Source organism: Nyctibius grandis, chromosome 8, assembly GCF_013368605.1.
Source record: "Nyctibius grandis isolate bNycGra1 chromosome 8, bNycGra1.pri, whole genome shotgun sequence".
Taxonomy (NCBI): Eukaryota; Metazoa; Chordata; class Aves; order Nyctibiiformes; family Nyctibiidae; genus Nyctibius; species Nyctibius grandis.
Genome location: NC_090665.1, coordinates 12,029,873 through 12,051,120, shown reverse-complemented (window position 1 = coordinate 12,051,120; position 21,248 = coordinate 12,029,873). Strand labels below are relative to the sequence as shown.

Below are 21,248 nucleotides of genomic sequence, written 5' to 3'. Positions count from 1 at the left end.
AGGGATGGCGTGACAGACGTGCCCTGCTCACAGCCAGCACACCCACAGCGGTGCTCCTAGAAAGCGTCAACCTTGGGACCACCTCAAACACCACCCATGTGGGGTGGAAGTGTCACCCTGCCTTTGGAGAACGGAACCACAGGAGGAGAGTCTCCTGGATGTAGAGGCGTTGCTTCTTGAGTGCTGGGAGGAACCCACTGAAATTGCTCCAGATGGGACGCTTCCTTTTCTACTTTAAGTAATCCACCTGCATTTTCCAAACAGCACAAAGCCAGCACGCTGCACCCAGAAGCGGGAGCGCAGCTCTCAGAGGTGATCCCATCTTTAAAACAGCCCATGCAATTCCTGATGTCTGTGACTGCAGCAAAAGTGTCAAAGCCTGCTGAGAACAGCCCTGACAGTAGCCCTGCAGCAAGCCTGCACGAGCCCTCCAGTGCTGCTACAAGCATCGGAGATCACCAGCTCAATGCCAGCTTGGGCACACCTCTATGAGACACCGTCATCCCTCCGTGTTCACACAAGCCATCGAAGCCGGTGGGGAAATGGTGGCAGCTCACAGCCTTTATGAAAAGCACTGTGTAGTGCATGCAGCTCCAGAGTACCTGGGTGGTCCTACTAAAAGGTCATCGACACTTCAGGATGGACGGGGGATGCTTTTCAGTTTCAGCAGATGGGCTTATTCCCAACAAGCCTTTCTGTCCCACAACCAAAGAGATTAAAAAGCCCACAAAAAACAAAATGCACTGACCTCAAGTGAAAAAATAGAGAGAGCCCCTTGGCACTGGGAAGGCACCACCTGCCTACCATGCCGTGCTGCCGGACTCAGAAGCCTCTTTGGCAAAGCTGCGCAGATGCCCACAGATTAGACGTGCTCAGACCAGCAGAAAGAGGCCTGGGCACTTTTGTTTGTCTCAAATATCGTATCTGAAGACAGCAGAAGCTAAGCCATTGATTTCAGCCCAAATTGCATTGAAAAAGACTCAGCATCATTCTGAACACCTGAAACAGCTGAATCCCACCAAGTCCTGTAACTAAGGAATGACAAACGCTCTGTCACATAAACGCCTCAGTAGGGGGGAATTAATTCTGAACCCACCAAATTAATCTTAATCTGCTTGCACCCCTGAATTTTCTTTCTTGAAAGAAAGAAAAACATTCCTGACAACAACTGGGATGCTAGCAAATACTCCATGGACTGTGCTTGCAAAATCCTTTCAGTGCATACCAACCTAAGAAGCCAGGCTCAGGCAAATAAAAGGAACATGGAAACCAGACTCTGAGCCTGGACTAACAAATTTGCTTGGACTGTTTTGAATACAGATTCAGCAATCTGTTTTTCACAGAGCCCGTAGTCAATCCCACAGCCCAAACCAAGAGCAATCATAAGGCTCTTTTTCGACGCTGGGGGAATGCGCTGCTCTTTAGTAGCTTTATTCATGGTTGGAGATACAGCTCTGCGTAAACAAAGATAAAACACCCGAACTCTTAGCCATGCACTACTGGCGCAGTTATAAGTGGGGCACTAAATTAGAAATGCACATGGAAGAGTGCTCCTAGGAGTCTTCAGCAGTCAACATTTTGCCTTGTTTTGTGGTCTGCCGTCCTACAGCTGAAACTGTTCAATCCTGTCCCATCACTCTGCAAGAAAATATGTCCATTGCCTTTTCACTGCTTTTGTTATCCCCAACTGGTTGTCAAAAGAATTGATGGAATAACAACCAACGCTGTCAAACATTTAAATCTCTTTTAAATTCCAGTCATTAGAAGACATTACTTCCCATTAATGAAAATGTATCACTGATTTTTTAATTTAATTTTCTTTACTTTTTTATTGTTCTGCAGCTCACATTGAGAATGAGCTTCTTTTCATTCAAAATATTACTCGCTTAGGCTGACACTGTTGGATAGTGGCAGATGTCTAGTACTGGGGGCAATGATACAGAGGCAGGGAGATAGGCATGAATCCTTAAGACATCTCGCCTAACTCTGCCTTCATTTTCCCCATCTGTTAGGTGAAAAAAGTAATTTCTTTCTCTTCTTCATTACTTGTAAAACCACATCACCTAAAGGCCTTCAACCCAGAACAAGGTTTTGTTTTGCTAGATGCCATACACATGGGTAGTAAGAGGCAAATCACACTGAAGAGGTTGCCAAGCTACAAGGGATTTGGAGAGGAAGCAGAGTAGAAATGCTACATTCAAGGTCATTTAGCACAGTGATGGTAGCTGGGAATGAAACAGGTCTCCAGAGTGCCAGTCCAGTCCCCTATGGATCAAGGTGATCAATCCCCTCCGAGAGCTGTACACAAGTAGATTCGATCTTGACCACCAAAGTGTGGGTTTTTTTGCTATTTTAATAGTCTATACATTTTGGCCACCTGGTATTTGCTTTTAAAAAAAGGCTAATTACCTTTGGACCGGGTACATCTTACTACCTGGTACACCTCCCACAAAGTCCTATTTTGCCAAATAGACAACTGGTGGAAATTTGGGATAAAACTCAAGAGTTTCAGAAGGTAGGTGTCCAATTCTGGACAAAGCAATCAGCATTCAATACATAATTCACAGCAGGGACAAAAAATCCTGAGCTTTCATATGCTGCTATTTCCAGTATTTCATTTTCACAGCCTCTGCTGGAAGCCCTCTCTCCAGAGTTACAAAGTTTTCTTGTTTTAAAAAAATGCAAACATTTATTTTATGGGCTGAAATTTGGCATGTTTTTTTGCTTAAGGCCTTGCTGCAGTCATCTCTTAAGCAAGGATTTAAGCAGAACACATAAAAATTGGGGAAAATACCCTTTAATAGAGGAGCCAGATGACCACAGCATTCACCAGGCCCCCTAGCCAGGGTTCACCCAATTTAGGAATAGCTCCTGCTCTCATCCATGGAAATTACGCACCTAAATGCCTTGTCTATACAACCTCCTTTTACTACTGAAAGACTTACTGGGTTCTCTGCCTCTGAACTTTCCAATGGGTTACTGCAATTTAGAAGGTGTGATATGTAAACAGAAAACACACTGCAGCTACACAAGAGGAGCTCTGTTCTTTACTCATCACACCAGCATTTCTAAACTTTACCAAACAGGAGGAAAATATTAATTTTTTCATAATGCATCTACAGTTCTTCAAACAATACCTAGGGCAAGCTCATCTATTAACACGCCATTGCAGTCATGGTAATTTTGAGAGCATGTTGGTCTCCTCCATTTCAATTCACTGCACCAGAAGGCTGGAACTGGCCACGCTGGTGAAAGTCACACAAAAACCTCCTAAGCTCAGGCGATGTTTGGCACTTTCTAAAACTCCAGTCACAGCTGAATTCTTGAAATATGGTCTCTCCTACACCACCTCACATGACAGAAAGCATCCTTAGACGCTGCTGTGTTGCAGCTAAAGATTATTTAGTCTTGTAATTTCCTGTGCTTTTTGATATATGTAATTTTGAAAGAAAAAAAACCCTAGCATTTTAATCATTTTTGACTGCTTCTGTGACTCAGTCAGAGAGACTTTCACTTGCAAGTCGTGGGCTCAGCCCGGGGCTGAGGTGATGGTGATCAAAAGCTGCTTCTCACCTGCACGTTACTGATGGCCAGCATGAAGTAAACTATCCATGCCTAGAAAACCTCAGCTGCAGCAGACACTCAACAGCTGCCTCAAGACAGACAAGAACTAACCAGAAACAAAGCCTGAGAGAATGTTTCACTTTGAGGTTCAGCAACACCAAGGTTGACTCACACTGCGGTACTAGACTCACAGAGGACCTCCTCCCACCAAACCTGCTGCTATGTGGGAGGAAAGATCTCTTCTGCTCCGTAAAGGATCTATGTTGAGAAAATGCTTTTCAAACATCTCACTTCAGAGGAGAGGGCAACACAGCTCTGCAGGATAACAGCATCCTACCACCTCTGCCTGAGGCATGGAAAGCAACCAGCAGGACCTGGGTGACTCTTCTACCTTCCCTTTCCAGCTCAGCTGCCTTGAATTAGGCAGGACCACCGGGTACAAGGAGGGTGCTGCCAACCGCAGGTGTCAAAACTCTCTCCCTGCCCTTTATTAGCAGTGGTCAATTTTAGCTCATGGTAATGTCCTCATCACTTGCTCGGTACACAAAAAATGTTATCAGAGTGATGCCCAGGTAAATAACGCATGGATGATGCAGCAAATCATACTAATCCATGTCCTCAACAGCATGTCCTCAACAGCAGGTCTGCTGGCCAAGGCAAATCGTCCAGGGCTGACGTTGGCCCACCCATTCTGGCAAGTATTACGGACATTCCAAACCTACTGCAGAGGATACAAATCCCTCTGCTTCAGAGGCACCTCTTGGGGCAGTGTGTCTCACTGCAATCCTGAACTCCTACCAAGGACCAAAAGAGCTTCCCTCTGTGTGAATTTATGCCAATTAAACTGCTTGTCATTATCCCGCTATCACTCCTACTCCAGTGAGAAAGGACTATTTTACAGTTTAGTTTCTGTTGCTTTAAAACTATTTTGAAGATAAAATAAAAAATAAATGTAACAATAAAATTTCTCTTATTCCAGAATAGGAGTATCCCCAAGGGCAAGGTATACCTGTAAAATTATTATAATGGTTTAACCGCATAAGCACAACTGGAAACGACTTCTCAGAAAACAAGCAGTAACTCTATTTTCCTATCTGCAGCCATTATCCTGATAAATTTGGGAAGGTCAGCTAAGGTGTAATCCAATAAAGGTGCTGATGTTCTGAGTAAGTACCTCACAATTTGCAGTCTAATCTATTATCCTACTATAAGACCATTAAATGACTCACCAGTTTTAATACTTAGTACAGATCAAACAAAGGAAAATATCAAAGCTTTACGTTCAAGTTCCACCTTTCAAGGACTTGTTTGAGTACTCTTTAATTACAGCAGGTGACACATTCAACTCTGGCATTTTCTTTCTCTAACAGCTATTCTTAGAAGTTGCTGTAGTTGTACTTTTCGTGGGACTTTATTACGTTAACCAATAAATCCTGAAAAGTCTGAACAAAGAAAGTTGGGATTTGGTCCCAGAGATGAAGTTCAGGTTCTTCGGCCCACTGGATTGCACACAGTTATTGTAATGCAGCAGGGAGCAGCAGCATCCCATCATTCCTGGGTGTGGGGGGACAAGTCTTCAGAGCCCCCACCTGAACTGTGGGCAAAAAGCCATGGGAACAAGCATGTGCACCGAGCAGCACACATCATCTTGGAGGCTGATGAACTTATGAAGTCAGATCAAGTCCAAAACTCAAGCTATGCCTTCCAGTCCTCCGGACTCTCAAAAATACACCTGCAGAACTTTGCATTGGACCTCCATGATTTATTTGTTTATTTATTTATCTACTAATACTGTAGGTACAAAATAAAAGTGAAAAACCAATCTATTCAGAGAACGCCAGATCCCAAAGGAAGAAGTATCAGGAGACAGTCAGCAGTACTGCCAGCAAACTGCAAATGCTCAGCGAAGTGGTTACAGAAGTCACATGTCTCTACAAAGATGCTGGAGCTGACCACAGGCATTGCCAAGGAAAATGGTGAGTACAAATCTCTTCCAGTTAACTCTCGTAGCATTCTGACACTATAAAGTATTTCCCAGTAAGTGTGCATTCGTATGTGTTTGGCCCACACAGACAAAATGAACACAGGTTATTCGACACAGTGCCTGAGCACTATCACTGTTAAAACTTGTCTCATTTATCACAACAACAAAAACCCACTGGGAAAAGGACCAAATTGTATCTGGTTTATGCTGTTGCTCTTTTTGACTGACTGACCCAAATCAGGCTGTTTTTCCAGGATAAGTCCGTAAGTTTATTCAGTAACTGTGTACGTGCTGCTAGAATGAAAGAGTTTATCGGGAGGTCCCTGTAGAAGGAATGGAAACCACACAGGCCACCATGCCACAGCCTCTGCGTGCAGATGAACACTTTCAAAGTGCACAAATCTGATTTAACTCTGCTTTTGCTAAGTTCACATACTTAAATGGAGGCAAATCTAAATGAACTCTGATCATTACTTTAGCTCTGTTTCAAAGGTATCGGTTCTCAATTACTTTAAACAAATGCAACAATGAAAAGAAGCAAAAAAAGCCCCAAAATAAAGCGATGGCCTATATGGATAATGGGTGTGCACCACATCACTCAAATTTCCCTTTGGTACTTTTGGGGTTTTATTTAGGGCTGACATTGGTAAGACAAACAAAACATATACATATAGCTGCATACATGCCTACAGACCCATACACGTGTAAGAAATGAGACCACTCATGAGATTCGGAAGTGAAGGCACTGCACAACTGGGCACAAACACATCTGGGATGATTTTAGAGATCTCAAGAATTGCCCTTTTTAGAGGACCACTGGGGTGTCACCACTTCCTCTGATAAATAGATGACATCTTACCAGAACTTAAATAGCTCCACTCAAGCACTACCTAGATGAGTGACAAAAATTATCTGAGCTGCTGTCACCCCTGCAGTCCTCGTCTAGACACAGCAGAGTAAGTGCGAATTCCAGTCTGCCTTGCTGGGCTACAGCCACCCTGACAGCTGAGCTACGATCCAAGCCACTTCGTCACCACTGATTAGACAACAAAAACAAAAGAACTTGAGACACGAATATCTGGATCATTCTGGCAGCGTGATAGATAAAAGTTAACAACACAGAAAAACAACAAGCAAATACAAGCGTAAAAGAACTTGTGAACTGAGCAGGTTTTAATTCACGAGCTATTGTTGATGGAAAGTCAAGGCAAATGAAATGCCATTTTTTGCAAGTATTTTTCTAACAATCTCCATGGCAATCTAACAATTGGGATCAGAGGCCCTTCGCTCAGAGGTGCGGCAGCTTTTGAGCCAGTGCTCCCCTTCAGAGTGGCTGCGCCCTTCTCCCCATTGACAGCCACATCTGGATGCTATCAGGAGGAACTGGCATGCCTGCTCGCAACAAATAGCAAGCAGTTAGCAAATTGACTCCAGCAGTCAATGCTGGCCACTTTCCCACTCTCTATTTACTCAATGTGCCACTAACCTGTTGAGTCCGAGGTTTGTAAGGAGAGCTGCTCTCCAGGTCAGCCAGGATGCTGGTCAGAGAGTCAATTTCTGCATCTAAACTGGACCGCCTCTCCTCAAGCGTCTTGCCACCAGGATTCACCTTAAAGAATAAAGAAGAGTTCCAGTTATTCAAACCACTTGGCCTGGCACATGGTTTCTTACTGTCCTCATGGAGCTGCTACCATGCCCCGGCAATAACTCTCAGGTTGCAGGAACAACCATGCTGAAATGCTATAGCTCTCTCCCAGAACCAGCAGCAAGCCTCCATCTCACAAGGATTTAGGCTGCCTTGGGACTTTTCTTCATGCATTTCCCACAATGGTCCCATTGTGTAAAGTTGACTTGGAGGATTACGCAACTCGGCGTGCAATCTGCTGCCAAGGTGGGGAGACAGGACAAGCCTTGCTCCTGCAGATGGAGAAGATGTATTTTAGCAGGACAACTGGTGCTAGGCAGAGAGAGCTGGGGGTAGGCCTGGAGCACCTGGAATCTGAGAGCATCTCTTCTACCATGTCCCCATCCCAGAAGAGGCACAAACAGACCAGAGCTGCAAGCCACAGTGGCCAGTGGCCAGCCACCTGAATCAGAATCACAGAATAATTTGGGTTGGAAGGGACTTTTAAAGGCCATCTAGTCCAACTCCCCTGCAGTGAGCAGGGACACCTTCAACTGGATCAGGTCGCTCAGAGCCCCATCCAACCTGACCTTGAATGTTTCCAGGGATGGGGCACCTATCACCGTTCTGGGCAACCTGTTCCAGTGTTTCACCACCCTCATAGTAAAAAAATGTCTTCCTTATATCTAGACTGAATCTACCCTCTTCTAGTTTAAAACCATTACCCCTTGTCCTGTCGCTACAGGTTCTATTAAAAAGTCTGTCCCCATCTTTCTTATAAGCCCCCTTTAACCTCTTATTATTTTAAATCAATCCATGGTTGCTGTACCTGTCCGATTCAACACTTCTTCACAATTTCCATCTAAAAAATGATCTCCTTCAAGGAGGAGTGAAAAAGTTCAATTCATTTCTAACAGACTCAAGGTGAAGGGCATGATTTGAAATAGGTGGTCATAAAATAGCATAAATAAGGTCCTTGTGAAAAGGGCTATTATGCAGGAAAGCCCATGCTCAGAGCACACACCGACCTACAGCCAAGACACTTTCTGATTCAATGCACCTTGCTTTCTCTATGCTTTCAAAACAGCCCAGCCCCACTTACACCCAGGCTGGTAGGGACACTTAGTTGGAAGGGAAGAGACATGAGTTTTCTTCACCCCCACGCACCTCCAAAAGTAAAATCCAGGTCTTGGCACTACAGGAGAGTATGTGATCCCCAAGCCACTGTTGGAGAGCTGCACTGCAATCCCTGCTAGAATAAGTATTTTAAAAGAGGACTCATTCACATGCTTTGTTTTTGAAAAATCAACCTAGTCCAAAACCTCTGGGAAAGATCTGTGCTGTAGATCCCAACAAAACAGCAGTACCTCTTGGCAGTGCATGAAGGCAGGTACAAGCTGGGAAACATCTCCCTCCTCAGTGTTTTCAGTGCTTTGGAAATTAGGCTCTGGCAGGAATGAGAAGTTGAAGAAAACAAGCTAAGGATCCCCATCAGGTGTGATGTAGGTGCCACGAGCTTACCAAATTAGCCAGCCACATTTAGGGCATGCACAGAAACCAAAGTTCTTGAGTCAAGTGAAATATTATACATTGGAAGTCTTTTCTCAATCTGAGTTATAGTCAGTATTTTTCTTCTGTCCTTCCACATCTGACTTATCTGCAAATTCCCCAGACAAAGTCTCTCTGCATACGTGCAACTACAGAGCTCAGTGCAGAAGAGCTCATTCGCAGCTTGACTACTGCAATAATAAGAATACTGAAGAATTACCTAACAACTCACATAATTTCAACTGTGAAGCCTGTTCAGACCATACCAGCACCTCCCCACAGACAATCCAGCTCTGTTTGCCTTCACTCTCACCAAGTTACTTCAATTTTCCAAGCCAAAAATTCGTCTTTCCCTTTGGCTCACTGTCTGCTCCAGATAGTTTTTATTTAAATTTCATTTCAGGAGCACTCGATCATTACCTGTTTTACAGAACTCCCCAGTCATCAATCCGACACATAAATGGCAAGTTGGTCAAAGAGAGACTGACTATGCAAAGCAGGGAGACTCTGATCTGCCAAGCTTATACGTGCTAAGGCATTCATTAGTTCCTAATGATTATTAAATCTTATTGGATTACAATAAATTTGGCTTGACTAACAAGAAAATGGAAGCTCCAATGTGCTTTATGCAAGAACACGTCATTTAAAAGGCTGAGACTCAGGTTAGAAACTACATACAAACTCAATTCTTCTTGCCTGTTTTTATTATGGAGCCAGTCGAAGTTTTCTATCCAAAACATTGTTAAAAACAGAAATACTTTTCACAGGAATTACCCCAGATCGTCACTCCTGGCTAGCTGTAGGCACCTGGATTTTTAAATCTGCAAACATCCAATTTCCTTTCCACTAATAGCGCTCTTCATGGCTCTTGTTTGGTTTTTCTCCATCTTCCAGTTGTTGGCCTACTATGACTACAGAGCAGCCCCAGGCTTTCCAGACACAAAAACTGTGATTGCTCCACTCCAGAGAATTTTTAAGCTAAGCAGCCAAAAGTCAGCCTGGAAAGGGGGGTAGATGAGAAGGGCACCCAGGCCCCCAGCATTTGAGGTGGTATAAATAAGGTCAATGGCAGACCCAGGAATAAAACTGGAGCCCATGCACAGCCTGTTTGGTACCCTGACCCTGGAGAGGAGGGATGGTGGCAGATGAGAAGATCAGCCGATTTCATTTCTGCTTCTTAGCATTTCTGGGCCATATTATTCCCAGGTTCTCATTCCCCAGAACAATTATGCAAGAGCTGACTAGCAAATGCTGCAGAACAAGTTGTAAGGTTGTAAAAGTTAAATGTCCTTAGGAAACCTAGAAAACTAAAATAAAATAGTATGGAAACATCTCTATTGATTCTGGGCTCTGTAAAAGATTTATTTATTCAATTAAAACATAATCAACATAGATTAAGAGCCCAATTCTACAGCTGCTGGAGCACAATGCAGTATGACAGTGCCAACGAATAATGCTACCGATGTGTGTAAGGGCCTATTAGGACAGGACTGGACTTTAAGTACACTTAAGAAACGGTAATTCTCTCAAAGACAGGTTTCTGCTTGCCGTCTCTTCTCCATCTCCACAAATCTCACATTTTTCTCCCCACAGCACTCCAGTTTCAACCAAGGGATTTACTGCATGTGGAAACAGAAGACTTTGCAACACTAACTTCAGCAAGAGAGGGTTAAGTTATTTCTCTTCTCATGTTTTTCATCATGACGTTGCTATAAAAGTTTTATGATATTGCTCTGGAACAAAACCCAAGCACCAAGTCCCAAGGCACAACAGGTTTGCATAGACACAGCTCTGCTCCGAGGAACCCAGACTGGTTAAGCCCACGACCTCTCAGATACAAACACCGGAACCAGAAAGAACTGCTAGTTCTATTTCTGTCTGGATTTACGGTGTTGTTGCAGACATGTCACTTGTGCGTCCTCCCTTTCAGCCAGCAGAATGTGGAAAAAAGGGTTTAAAAAGAAAAAGGATGCTATCTTTGGCTCGGCTAACGTGAGTTCGACAAAAAGCAAACATAAGCCAACCCAGTCCAACAAATTACTCGCGCCAGAGACTATCCACTCACGTGAACTTACGCAACGCCTACACTCCTATCCCCTGGCTCAGTCTCTGCTGCAAGGCAAAAGAGAGAAAAACAGCAGAGAGCTTCACTGCTTGGCTTGTTTGTCCACCCCTGAATTCCTGGTGTGCAGCTCAGAGCAGCTGTGATGGTAATCCACTCCTGAGCCCTGTCAACCCACTCTGTTCCAATGAAAACTGGCTATAATTTTGCTAATCCTACCACCCAACACCAGTCAGTGCCACAGGTCCCCCCGCACCACCCCAAGGGACGTTCATTACAGAACATGCAGTGCAAAGGGCAACGCAGGGCCTCACTGTGCTAAAAAGGCCGTAAGAATATTCATCAAGCTAGGAGACATGCAAAGCACAATGATTTCCTTAGATGCCACCTTTCCCTACAACCTAGATCACCTACTCTTATCACATTTTGCAGGTTACAGCAGAGAAACAAGAATGCTTCTCGTTTGTCCAAGCCAGCTCCTTGCAATGGGCTCAAAGAGAAGAATCTGGCTCCCAGATGTCCTTCCTAGCTCTTGCTCCAAATTCCTTTCCCTACCCAGACCCAGCCGCCTCTCTTTTATTCTCCGTTTTCCCCTCTCTCCACACCCTGTTTGCTGCCACGCAGTGCTGCAGCTTGGGACAGTCATTAGCCCCTGGGACGAGAGATGCAATGTGGGAAATCATGTGGATGCCTGGTGGTGTTGCTGCATCAGGGAAAGACGGAGGGTGGCTTTGCAGTAGCAAACTGCTGACTTAAATGGACAGCGGGTTAGAAGTGACTCCAGAGACCCAGGGTATCTTTTCTTCCAAAATAAGGCAACAGCCAAACTCCTGAACTCTTTCAGAGCATCAGGACTTTGCTCACCACAGTGCAATTTTCCAGCATCAAGACCCACCTTCTCCCCATCCACCTCAGCCTTGCTCAAGTCTTCTCTAAAGTAGGTTGAGCTGAGCACGTGTCACGAGTGTTGTGACCAGCTCATCCTCTGAGCTGCTCCCCAGGAATGCGAGCTGTCGTTACTGGGAAATGCAATACCATTATATATGTACAGACACGTCCAAGACAGCAGAGCTACAGCTAGACACACAACCTTCCTCGTAGCATCAGCTTGCTCTGCACGCCGTGCTATCACAAGTCACTGATAACCTCATAACGCACAAGTGGAAGAATGGAGATGAACACCATGGATATTAAGAAAGGTTGTAGCTAATGACTCAAAACAAACAGGCTGGGTGCCCCCAGTGCCCTCTGCTCCTAGCGCATCAGTTTTACTGGTAGCCTGAGGTGCCTGGGGAGTTCTCTTTGGGCTGCAACAGGTCAACACTGTTTGCATTTAAACATCCAAGAACAGGGAAAAGTAGGGAGCAGAAAAGTCCTTTGCAGCAAAGGTAGTCATTGAAAGCAAGCACTAAAGAAACAAGAGGGAGCAAGGAGGAGGGGAATTTAGGCAAATCAGGGGTTGTGAGCAGGTAGATAGTAAATAAGGACTTTTGCCTGAAAGACTTCCTTGTCTTTTCCTCTAGTAAATGTGACTGAGCCACAGATGAGGCGGCAGAGCTGGTAAATTCAGCAACTGCTGCCTGCTTCCACCAGGCTGCACCCACAGCAGCCGCCTGCCACGCTCTGCAGGCTGTCGAAATCCTCGGGTAGGCACTGAGGTGGCAGGAAGAGCAAATGAAACAGCTCTCCAAACAAGGAGTTAGCATCTCTTTCTACTCCGTGGCCTCAAGCACTGGGCTTAGACAGAGCCGCAGACTGAGCAAGAAGGATAGGGCTCTTACTCCTATTTTAGCTGGGGGCAGGCGGGGGAGAGGAGGGAAAGATGTTTGATTTTGATGGCATCCACTACACATACAAGAAGAGACTGTGAGATATGTTAACCAGGAAGAAGAAAAGAAGTGATTCAGTCTTGATATACTTCAGGCTGGGCTTGGTGTTTAATTTTCTTTTTTTTTTTTTTTTTTTTCTTCCTTTCTTCACACTTTCTCCAACACTACCACTGCCAGAGGCAGGATTCTTTTCAGACACACACCCCTGGTACACCATCTCTCTCCCTGTAGAATTTCCCAGTCTTCTTTCCAAGGTCACAAAAGCCATCTAAAGTGCAAAAAGACACTGCAGTGGCAAAAAGATGCATCCTCAAGGGCATCTATCAGGAAAATGAGGCACCTAAAGATGAGCTGCTCTGTCTGTTCTCCCCCAAGCCTAAAGACAAGTGCAAACATTTTCTTTCAAATTCCCTAGTGTAAATCAAAACAATCCCAAGAGGTGGCCCCACCAACCATGCACATGAAGACAAGAGCCGACTGTAGCATTCAAGGCGAGGGGGATCTAAGATGCTTCATTGATGCCTAATCGCCATTCCAGGCACCAAGGAGGGGCTGGAAAAGTAGTCGTGCCCTTTAAGAACAGAAAAATTGAGTCTTTTGAAATTAATCTGAAATGACGGAAGATTTCAGCAGATGTGACCACAGTGATTTCACCAGACGTGATTGTATCAAGGATCTAATAGAAAAGAACTTTCCTGCTGTTCCATCAGGCTGAAGCCAGGCCTGAAATATCCTTTTTAGTCTTTTGATGACATAAAGGATAAAAGCCAAAGAGAAGGTAGGTTTTGATTTATTTTTCCCCTACTCTTTCTTTTCTTTCAGGCATGGAATAGTTTTACCTGGTTTGTGTTGCTGGGTATTAGCTGGACCAAAGGAAAACGCTTTAAAAGTTTGAAGTGGGCTGTTCAAAGGCATCATTTGGTGCCACTCGGACGGCACTGTTATTTAACTGAGCAACATTTCTACAACTCCAGCCACTTTTGAAGATCTCCCCGAAAGGAGGCAGGTGAGCCTACCTGGAACGGGACTTAAATGGGGTGGGGGGCAATCATCCACTAAACACCAGTCTACCTTACTGCCCCAAAAACGGACAATAAATGCACCAAATGCTTGCCCTTGGAAAAGTTCACACCAGCAGCTGTGCCGCAGCAAACGGCAGGAGACACAGCATGCTCCTGAGGTCCAGGCTCAGCTCAGTCCCAGACTTACAGCATGGGTTTGGGGTAGCCACAGTCCCGCATTCAATTTCTCCACCCATGTAAAATGCAAGTAGCACTGGGTATCCTAGGATTAACTGATCTTATGTCTGAAGCAACAAGGTGGTGTAAAGAACTGCACGGGCTTACAGCTGGGGCAAATGAAGATGAAGAAAAGTTATTTGCTAAGCATTGCTAGGAGACATCTTGCAAAACCTTAACAACCAATTTATAAACACACTGTGGTGTAGAAGGCTTATAAAAAGGACAAATAATAAAATTTTTTTAAAAATACAGAACAAAACAGAGAAAGCAAATAGAAGAAGAAAGCGTGAAACAAGCAGGCATCAGTCTCAAAACAAAGAAAAGAAGGTAGGTGTTTCGGCACTTAACATGCTGCTAAGCTGCAGAGCTACTTCTGCTGCGAGACGCTGTGGTTGCTATGAGTTTACATGGACTTCAAAAGCAGATGGAGAAACACGTGGAAGAAAACTCCACCAAGATACTTAGTAAATAAAAAATGTTCTGTGCTTCCCCTTTTACATCTTCCTCTGGACACTCACTACTGACCATCGGTGATCTGATTTGGCTCTCTATAGACATTTACACGAAGCCTCCACTTGTGCTTTCTATCTGCCAGCTGACATCAGCCAGGAATCACTTCTGCTGGCGATACGTTAGTCTCTTCAGGTTAACAACTGACCTTAGTGCCAAATTAACAAATCACCTTAGTGCCAGGGCTTAGACCAACACCTGGAAACTCACCTCTTCCCTCCTTGTAGCCGAGACAACAGAAATCACAGCCAATTGCACTCAGCCTCCTGTGACACATATATGAAAGACAGCAAAGACTTTGTTGCAGTTATGAATCTGTATGACAACAAAGATTTATATTTCCCTAGAGATCAGTGTGACAGGCACCGCTCACATACAATAGTTAGGAAACGTCCTTGTCCCAAGGAGCTTATTGTCAACTAGATACCAGCCCCAGAAACGGAAAGCAGGTAGAGAGGTGGGAGCGAGGTGCTGCAACTCAGAGACACAACCAAGCTCCTTCTGGCCACCAGACGAAGACACTAATCCACTGGGCCAACCCAGCTCCTTAATGGACATTTCATTCTCTGTATTTGCTGTTCCAGCCCTAACAAAACGTGCCAGAAGACAACAAACCTCTGTCCAAGCCATCCAAGCTCCAGCTGCAATTCCACTGCAGGATGGTCCTGATTTCACATCATCAGAGGCCTGGATCCGAGCTGCCACCATGCCGACTGCTGGCTCATAGGCCAGAGGTCATTCTTCCATCACTGTTTAATAAGCCACTGCCCTCTGCACATCCTGAGAGGGGCCTCAACCATGAAACCAGCACCTTGGCTCTGCTCAGCGGCAGGATGCCACCAGTGCAGATGGGCAGTCGTAATGGCAGAGCAGGGCCCATGACTACGTTCCCTTCCAAACAGCTCCTGCCCCTAACACTGGAGAGAAGCTTCTGCCACAAACACCCACAGTTTGTCCAGACTTATCAAGACCACATGAGAATTTGGCCCTGGATATTGACAAGTGAGGAGAAACAAAAAAGGCTGAAATTTCATCACAGAGGTTTATTCAAAAGGCTCCATGGCCTGCAGTGTGCTCTGCTGAAGCACCAAGTCCAAGGCCAGCAGCTGATGACACTGGTGGCTGTGATGGGACATGGACAATAGCCCATGATGAGATGTGCAACACTCCCTGTCCTGCTGCCACCCTTGAGGACAACAGAAGACAACTGTGCAACAGAAGTAAAGAGGATGTAGCAAACAGGTCAAAGCACTCAACAAGATCCACCTTGCAGCCTAGGTGCACGCTTGTAGGTGCCTCAAAGCTGGAGATGCCAACACAGAGGCCCTGTGCTGTCTGGTCCCCGCAGCCCCCATCTGCTCTGCTTCAGGACACTGTTATCCAGCACCCTGCTCCTCGCATCATAGACTGACACCTCTACCTTGGGCATTCAAACCTGCACCCGCCTTTTTCCGGTTTCTGACCACTGCATTTTGCTCATGGAGGGAAGCTCTGGAGATTTCAAGGTTGGCTAAAAGGGACTTTCAAAACTGCAGTGCTACTGAAAAACAGCAAAACAGCAAATGCTGTTCCGTCAGCTGAAGGATCTTCTTACTGCGGGCCAGCTAGCACATTGGGAAGAGGCACCGTGATCCTCAAGCACATGAAAGAAACAGGATGGATTTGATAAGGAACAGTCAGGGGAATTAAGAGAGAGGAGGAGTCCCACGAGCTGACATCTGCCAGAGCAGCAAACACGACAGTCCTGATAGTTTACTTAACACGTCTGATCAAAGCTTTGGGAGTCTTGTCTGTGTTAAGTGCTACCAGATGCAAAATCAGCAGCAAGATGAGAAGTGTATTAATAAACTAAGGAGGCACATAAAGTTATTTGAAAACTGAATGGGGAAGATGGGGAGGGAAGGGGGAGAATAAAACCAGTTTGTTTTTCCATTAAGGCAATTTAATATTCTCCAGGTGGAGTTACAATCACTCGTCCTTGGGAATGAAATTGAATTAGTGAAATGTTCCTGTTCACCAGCAGAATATACAATATAAAGTGGAATATATTAATTTTTTCTTTATGCCTTCTGCAGGACAGCACTACCTCTCTGTTCACAGGGCAAGAACAGCTGGCCATGAAATCCTTCTGACCCAGCGTGACTTTCACTGACTTTACCTAACTTTACAGCAGCAGGGAATATATCCTTTTTCCTTTAATTAATGCAATTACATTAGGACTTGTTATTGATAATTACAGTGACTGTTGAGTTTCCCCTTTCTTTGCCCACTCCCCCACCAACTTAAAATTTGCTCCAATATCGTCACAAATTAATGTTTAATTAGCCACCAAGAGGAGCTGATGTTCCCCACAGAGTATTGCTGCTTGCAGAAAAACTAAGAACTAAGAGGAGATATTGGATATTTCATCATCTGCATCCAAGGGGAACCATAACTGAAGAGTAACCAATTACCCCAACACAGTTACGAAGTTTAATCAATGCAGAAACCAAATAGCTCATTAAGTGTCCACTGCAATAAAGGAAGACCTTCCCACTGACTTGTAGGACGTGAACGGTACATTTATAAAAGATCCCATGGTGACAGCCAAGAGCAAAGACTCCCTCCACATCCTGGCCAAGTCGTGATCTTCCGCTTTCCTTTTCTGGCATAAGAAAAAGAGAGAAGAGGAGGATGCCTCCAGCGGCACAGGACATGTCTGACAAGCCATGAATTACACACGCCTACACGCGGGGTAAGCTGTCACATCCAGCCCCCCAACTCAGGATTTATATTCCACAGAGGAAAACCACACCAAACACCAGCTCCTGCCTGGTGCCGCACCATCCTGGAGCAAGGAAATCACAGAGCTGAAGGTGATTTTACTCTGTTTGACACTTCTGGTGAGTCTGGCTCTGAAATACCATGTCCCGCTTGGCAGGCAGTGTTTTAAAAACTTGAGAGACACCCCAGAAAAGCAGAAACAGCAGACAACGAGACACACAGAGAGCTCACTTCGTTTCACTTATGAAGGAGATTGAGTAGCTTGATAGCAACATATAAAGAGCTTCACAGAACGAAAATGCCAGATACCACAAGACTGTCCAATCTAGTGAAACAGAAAAACTCACAGCAGCCGGGAAGCTGAAGCCAGGGAAATTCTATTTAAAAATAACAGAAATATTCACTTATGTGTAATACTGAAGGTAATTAAATGCTAGAACAAACTTCCAAGATTTCTCCATCTCTTGATGTCTGCGGATCAAGGCTGGAAGCCTTTGGTTTCCCTGGGTGAAGCTTTATGATCTGTGATATGCAGAAGGGCACAGCTAAGAATTTGATGGCTCTGCGTGGCCTCCACATCGAAAGAGGTGAGAAAGCAACAGGACTATCACGTTCATAAAGATCTATTGAAATCACTTTCTGTTTGTACCACTTTAACTGGAAATTAAATTTACATGAACAAGCTCTATCCCACACAAGACTGTATATTGTGACAGTTAAATGAAGAGCTTTTTAAAAGGGACACGTCTCAGGCAATTTTAATCAAAAAAGATAGGTTTTGTTAAAGCTACCAATTTCAGAAAATTAAGGTTGACTAAAACTGTTTTTAAAGACTCCTTTTGGAATTTAATCACATGTTGGAAACCCACATGCAGCTGCTTGTGTCACCTGCAAAAAGGCTGTATAAAGGCTGCATATGCTTAATTTTACACATGTGCTTAAGTTCTACCAACTTTAATGAAGTTTAAGCACACAGTCAAGCTTCTCCGAATTTGAGAAAAAATTCCTGAACATGAGCTGTGAAGCTATTAGGAAATCACCACCAAAAAAAAAAAAGTAAAATTAAAGTTGGCCAGTCGATTTTCACAGCCTGAATAAGCTCCAAGTGCAGAAGCTAAACATATAACATACTTCTGAATTTGTTTGCTTGTTTTGCTGTAATAGGAAGGGGTGCACGCCAAAATGTTTGCAAGGATTCAAGAAACTCTCATGGAGCCTGGCAAAATGTCAGCAAAAAGGATATACAAAACTGCATGAAAGTCAATGGCTTGGGTTTGGCTTCTGCAGAAATGAGTCATGTTAAAAATCTACTATACATCTCTCAAAGCTGAGAAGAGGAAAATCTGGATTCTGCCTCAGTCTGCACGTTCCTGGGGCGGTTGATGGCCGCGGTCCATGGAGCAGGCACGCCTCAGCCGAGCAGATCCCGCAGTTCTGATTCACAAAGGAAGGTCCTTGCCTTCAAGACGTTTGCAATCTCATTTTCCAAACTATTAGGCCCACTCTTACCTTCCCTTCAAGGCTGCCACATGTGTATCTGGTATTTGATTTGGCTGGATGACTGTGGGTTTTCTTTCTTTTTTAACAACCTCCTTGTCATTCGGACGCCTTACCTTCTACACATTTCCTAAGTGAGAAGATCATATGAAGAAAAAGGACCTGAATTACACAGTAAGATGAACAACAAATAATCTGTGCTGCCCAGAGACCACTGCAAAACCCTGCAGAGAGAATTTCCAGTGTGCAGATCCCTCCTGGATGAGCTCCGAGGTTTACTTTGGTACTGTCCATATGCAGATAAATGAATGTAATTTGTTATTTTTCAATAAGGATTCACGCATCAGAAAACGTGGTGTCCCCAGTACACATCAGGCCTCAGGAAAAATCTTTTAACTGTATTTCTACTTGGGGCCCCCACAGCCACAGAAGCCAAATGGGGTTTACTTCTGCGCAGAAAGCATATTCCCTATCTAAACATCTTTAACAGGCTCACCCGACCTCAGCAGTGACCGAATGCTGCTCCCTACCACCAGCCCTGCCACCACCCCTGGGAAGCGCTGATGCCCAAACGTCTGCACAGACCTGGGCAGTGGCACCTTTTGGGAATGCAGAGGGGTATTGCAGGGCAGAACCAGGGGAATCTGCAGAGCCACAGATAGGGGTAAGAACGAAAGAGCAAGTCAGGAGTGAGTGGAGTAACAGAGCTGAAGAGGAAGGCTAAACCTGGGACATGGTAAGATACAAGGCTGTTACCATGGCAAAAGAGAGACGCAGAAATGAGGAGATGGAGAGGGCAGGAGCTGTAGCTTGGGACTGTTGAATGAGAGGAGTTTGTACAGCATCTCCAGTGGAGCTGTCACTTGCTGGCTTCAGCAATACTTGGAGTTGCTACAGCTTTTCCAAACATTGCTATTTTATCTCTCACTTCACTAAAACCAAAACCCTAAAAACATCATATGATGTTTTTCAGATGCTCTTCCTTACCTGTTCTTTGTGCGTTAAAGCTAACCAATGTCCTGCATTTTCAACAGCAAACTAAAACTGAACAATACAATCATGGGAATGGTCCTGCAAAGACTGAGTTTAATGGCAGAAGACACAAAATCATGCCTGCCTTTCTGTCCTAGAACAAATTCCTCCAGCTCTGGCTACAACATTTCTCATTGGTATTTCTACTGTCTTTCAGCTTGCTCAGTCACTGTGCCATGTGCTTTTCACAGAGGCAACATTTTCTGACAACAAAACCACCCGTCATGGCAGCTGAGGATGTTTTTCACCAGACATGGAATCTAAAAAACAGAGACAGGAACCTGCATTTGAGTCACTTCCATTCTTGGAGATGAGATGTTCTCTCAACTTCTCCATATCCACGTCTCGCTACTGCCAGGCAAAATTTGCATCAAAAACAGGATGAAGTTTGCCCTGCTCCTTGAACTACTCCAGGGCTGTAAAACTGCATTTAGACAGACAACTGCATTCTCCAATCTGTATATCTGTATTTCCTTTCATCTTGTTTTACCAAAACTCATTTCTGTTAAAATATCAAACCCAAGGTGGGAATCTGACTGTCTGCTCTGTCACGTTCCAGCTTACCACCATGCCCAAGCTGCATGGAAAGACTTTGACTTTCTAAACCACATCTTCCAAGCCCAGCCAGCTTCATAGAAAAGGTGTACTAATTTGTCTGCTGCAATTTTAGAATCCCTTCTTGTTACTGACAGTCTGTTTGCCTTAGTCTTGCCGCTGCATTACAGTTCCCTAATGCTACACAGGCTACCCAGGATTTGACACAGGAGCAACCAATCTTGCAAGAGATCTTTTCTAGGACCTGCTAATCCAACAAGATTTGAGTAGCACTCAGAAATGAGAAGAGTGGAAATTTCTTCAGATCTGATCACGTTGCCTTACTCTCTTCCATCACTCAGCTCATCTGCTTTGATGGGAGAATTCCCACATCTTCATTACCTGTTTATTTTACCTGTTTAAATAATTTTACCTTGGATACAAAGATGTTTTTGCTTCCTCTGTCACAGGCCAGTACTAGCTCTGACAGGATAAAATTGCTTGCTTTTTCTGCATGCTCTCCATGCCTCCCCTATTACTTTCCACATTTATGTCTCTCTTATCCTCTGGTGGATAATCCAGGTTACAGATTAACCTCTCTGCAGGTGCCAGCGCTGAACCTGACTCCACCACTGGCAGTGTGACAGTGTCCCACAAAGGGACATACCCACACGAGCCAGGAGGTGCCCACCAGGGCTTGCAACCACAGGCACAGCACTGGGGGACCACAGCCACGCTGTTTGGACCCAAGCTGGCACATGTCCATAACACTGCCCTGTGTCTTAACCTGGGATGGTTTTAACTTGATGATCTCTGAACATCATGATAAGCAACACCTCTGATCTTTCTGTTTCCTATCACAACTTTTTAGATGGTCCTATACCCTTATTTACATATGATCTGTATTAGGCTTTTGCTTTCTTCTGCTCCCTCACCTCATCACCCGCCGTATGGCAGATTATCAAAAGCTGCTCTGTTCCACCTCCGAAAGAGTCTCCCAGCCTCAGTCACAACCCTCCTTCCCAAGAAGGCACGAATGTGCACCAGTGCAGGTCCTGGC

At 44.7% G+C, this 21,248-nt stretch overlaps 1 protein-coding gene across 2 annotated transcripts in view; it reads right to left on the bottom strand.

The window, feature by feature from the left end:
• The window catches only part of LPP (LIM domain containing preferred translocation partner in lipoma), a 274,492-nt gene that overhangs the window by 158,680 nt on the left and 94,564 nt on the right, over positions 1–21,248 (bottom strand). For both annotated transcript variants that reach the window (XM_068405788.1, XM_068405789.1), the window contains exon 5: positions 7,035–7,157. In XM_068405788.1, coding sequence (XP_068261889.1) covers positions 7,035–7,157 — 123 coding nt within the window. The remainder of the gene's footprint in view (positions 1–7,034; positions 7,158–21,248) is intronic.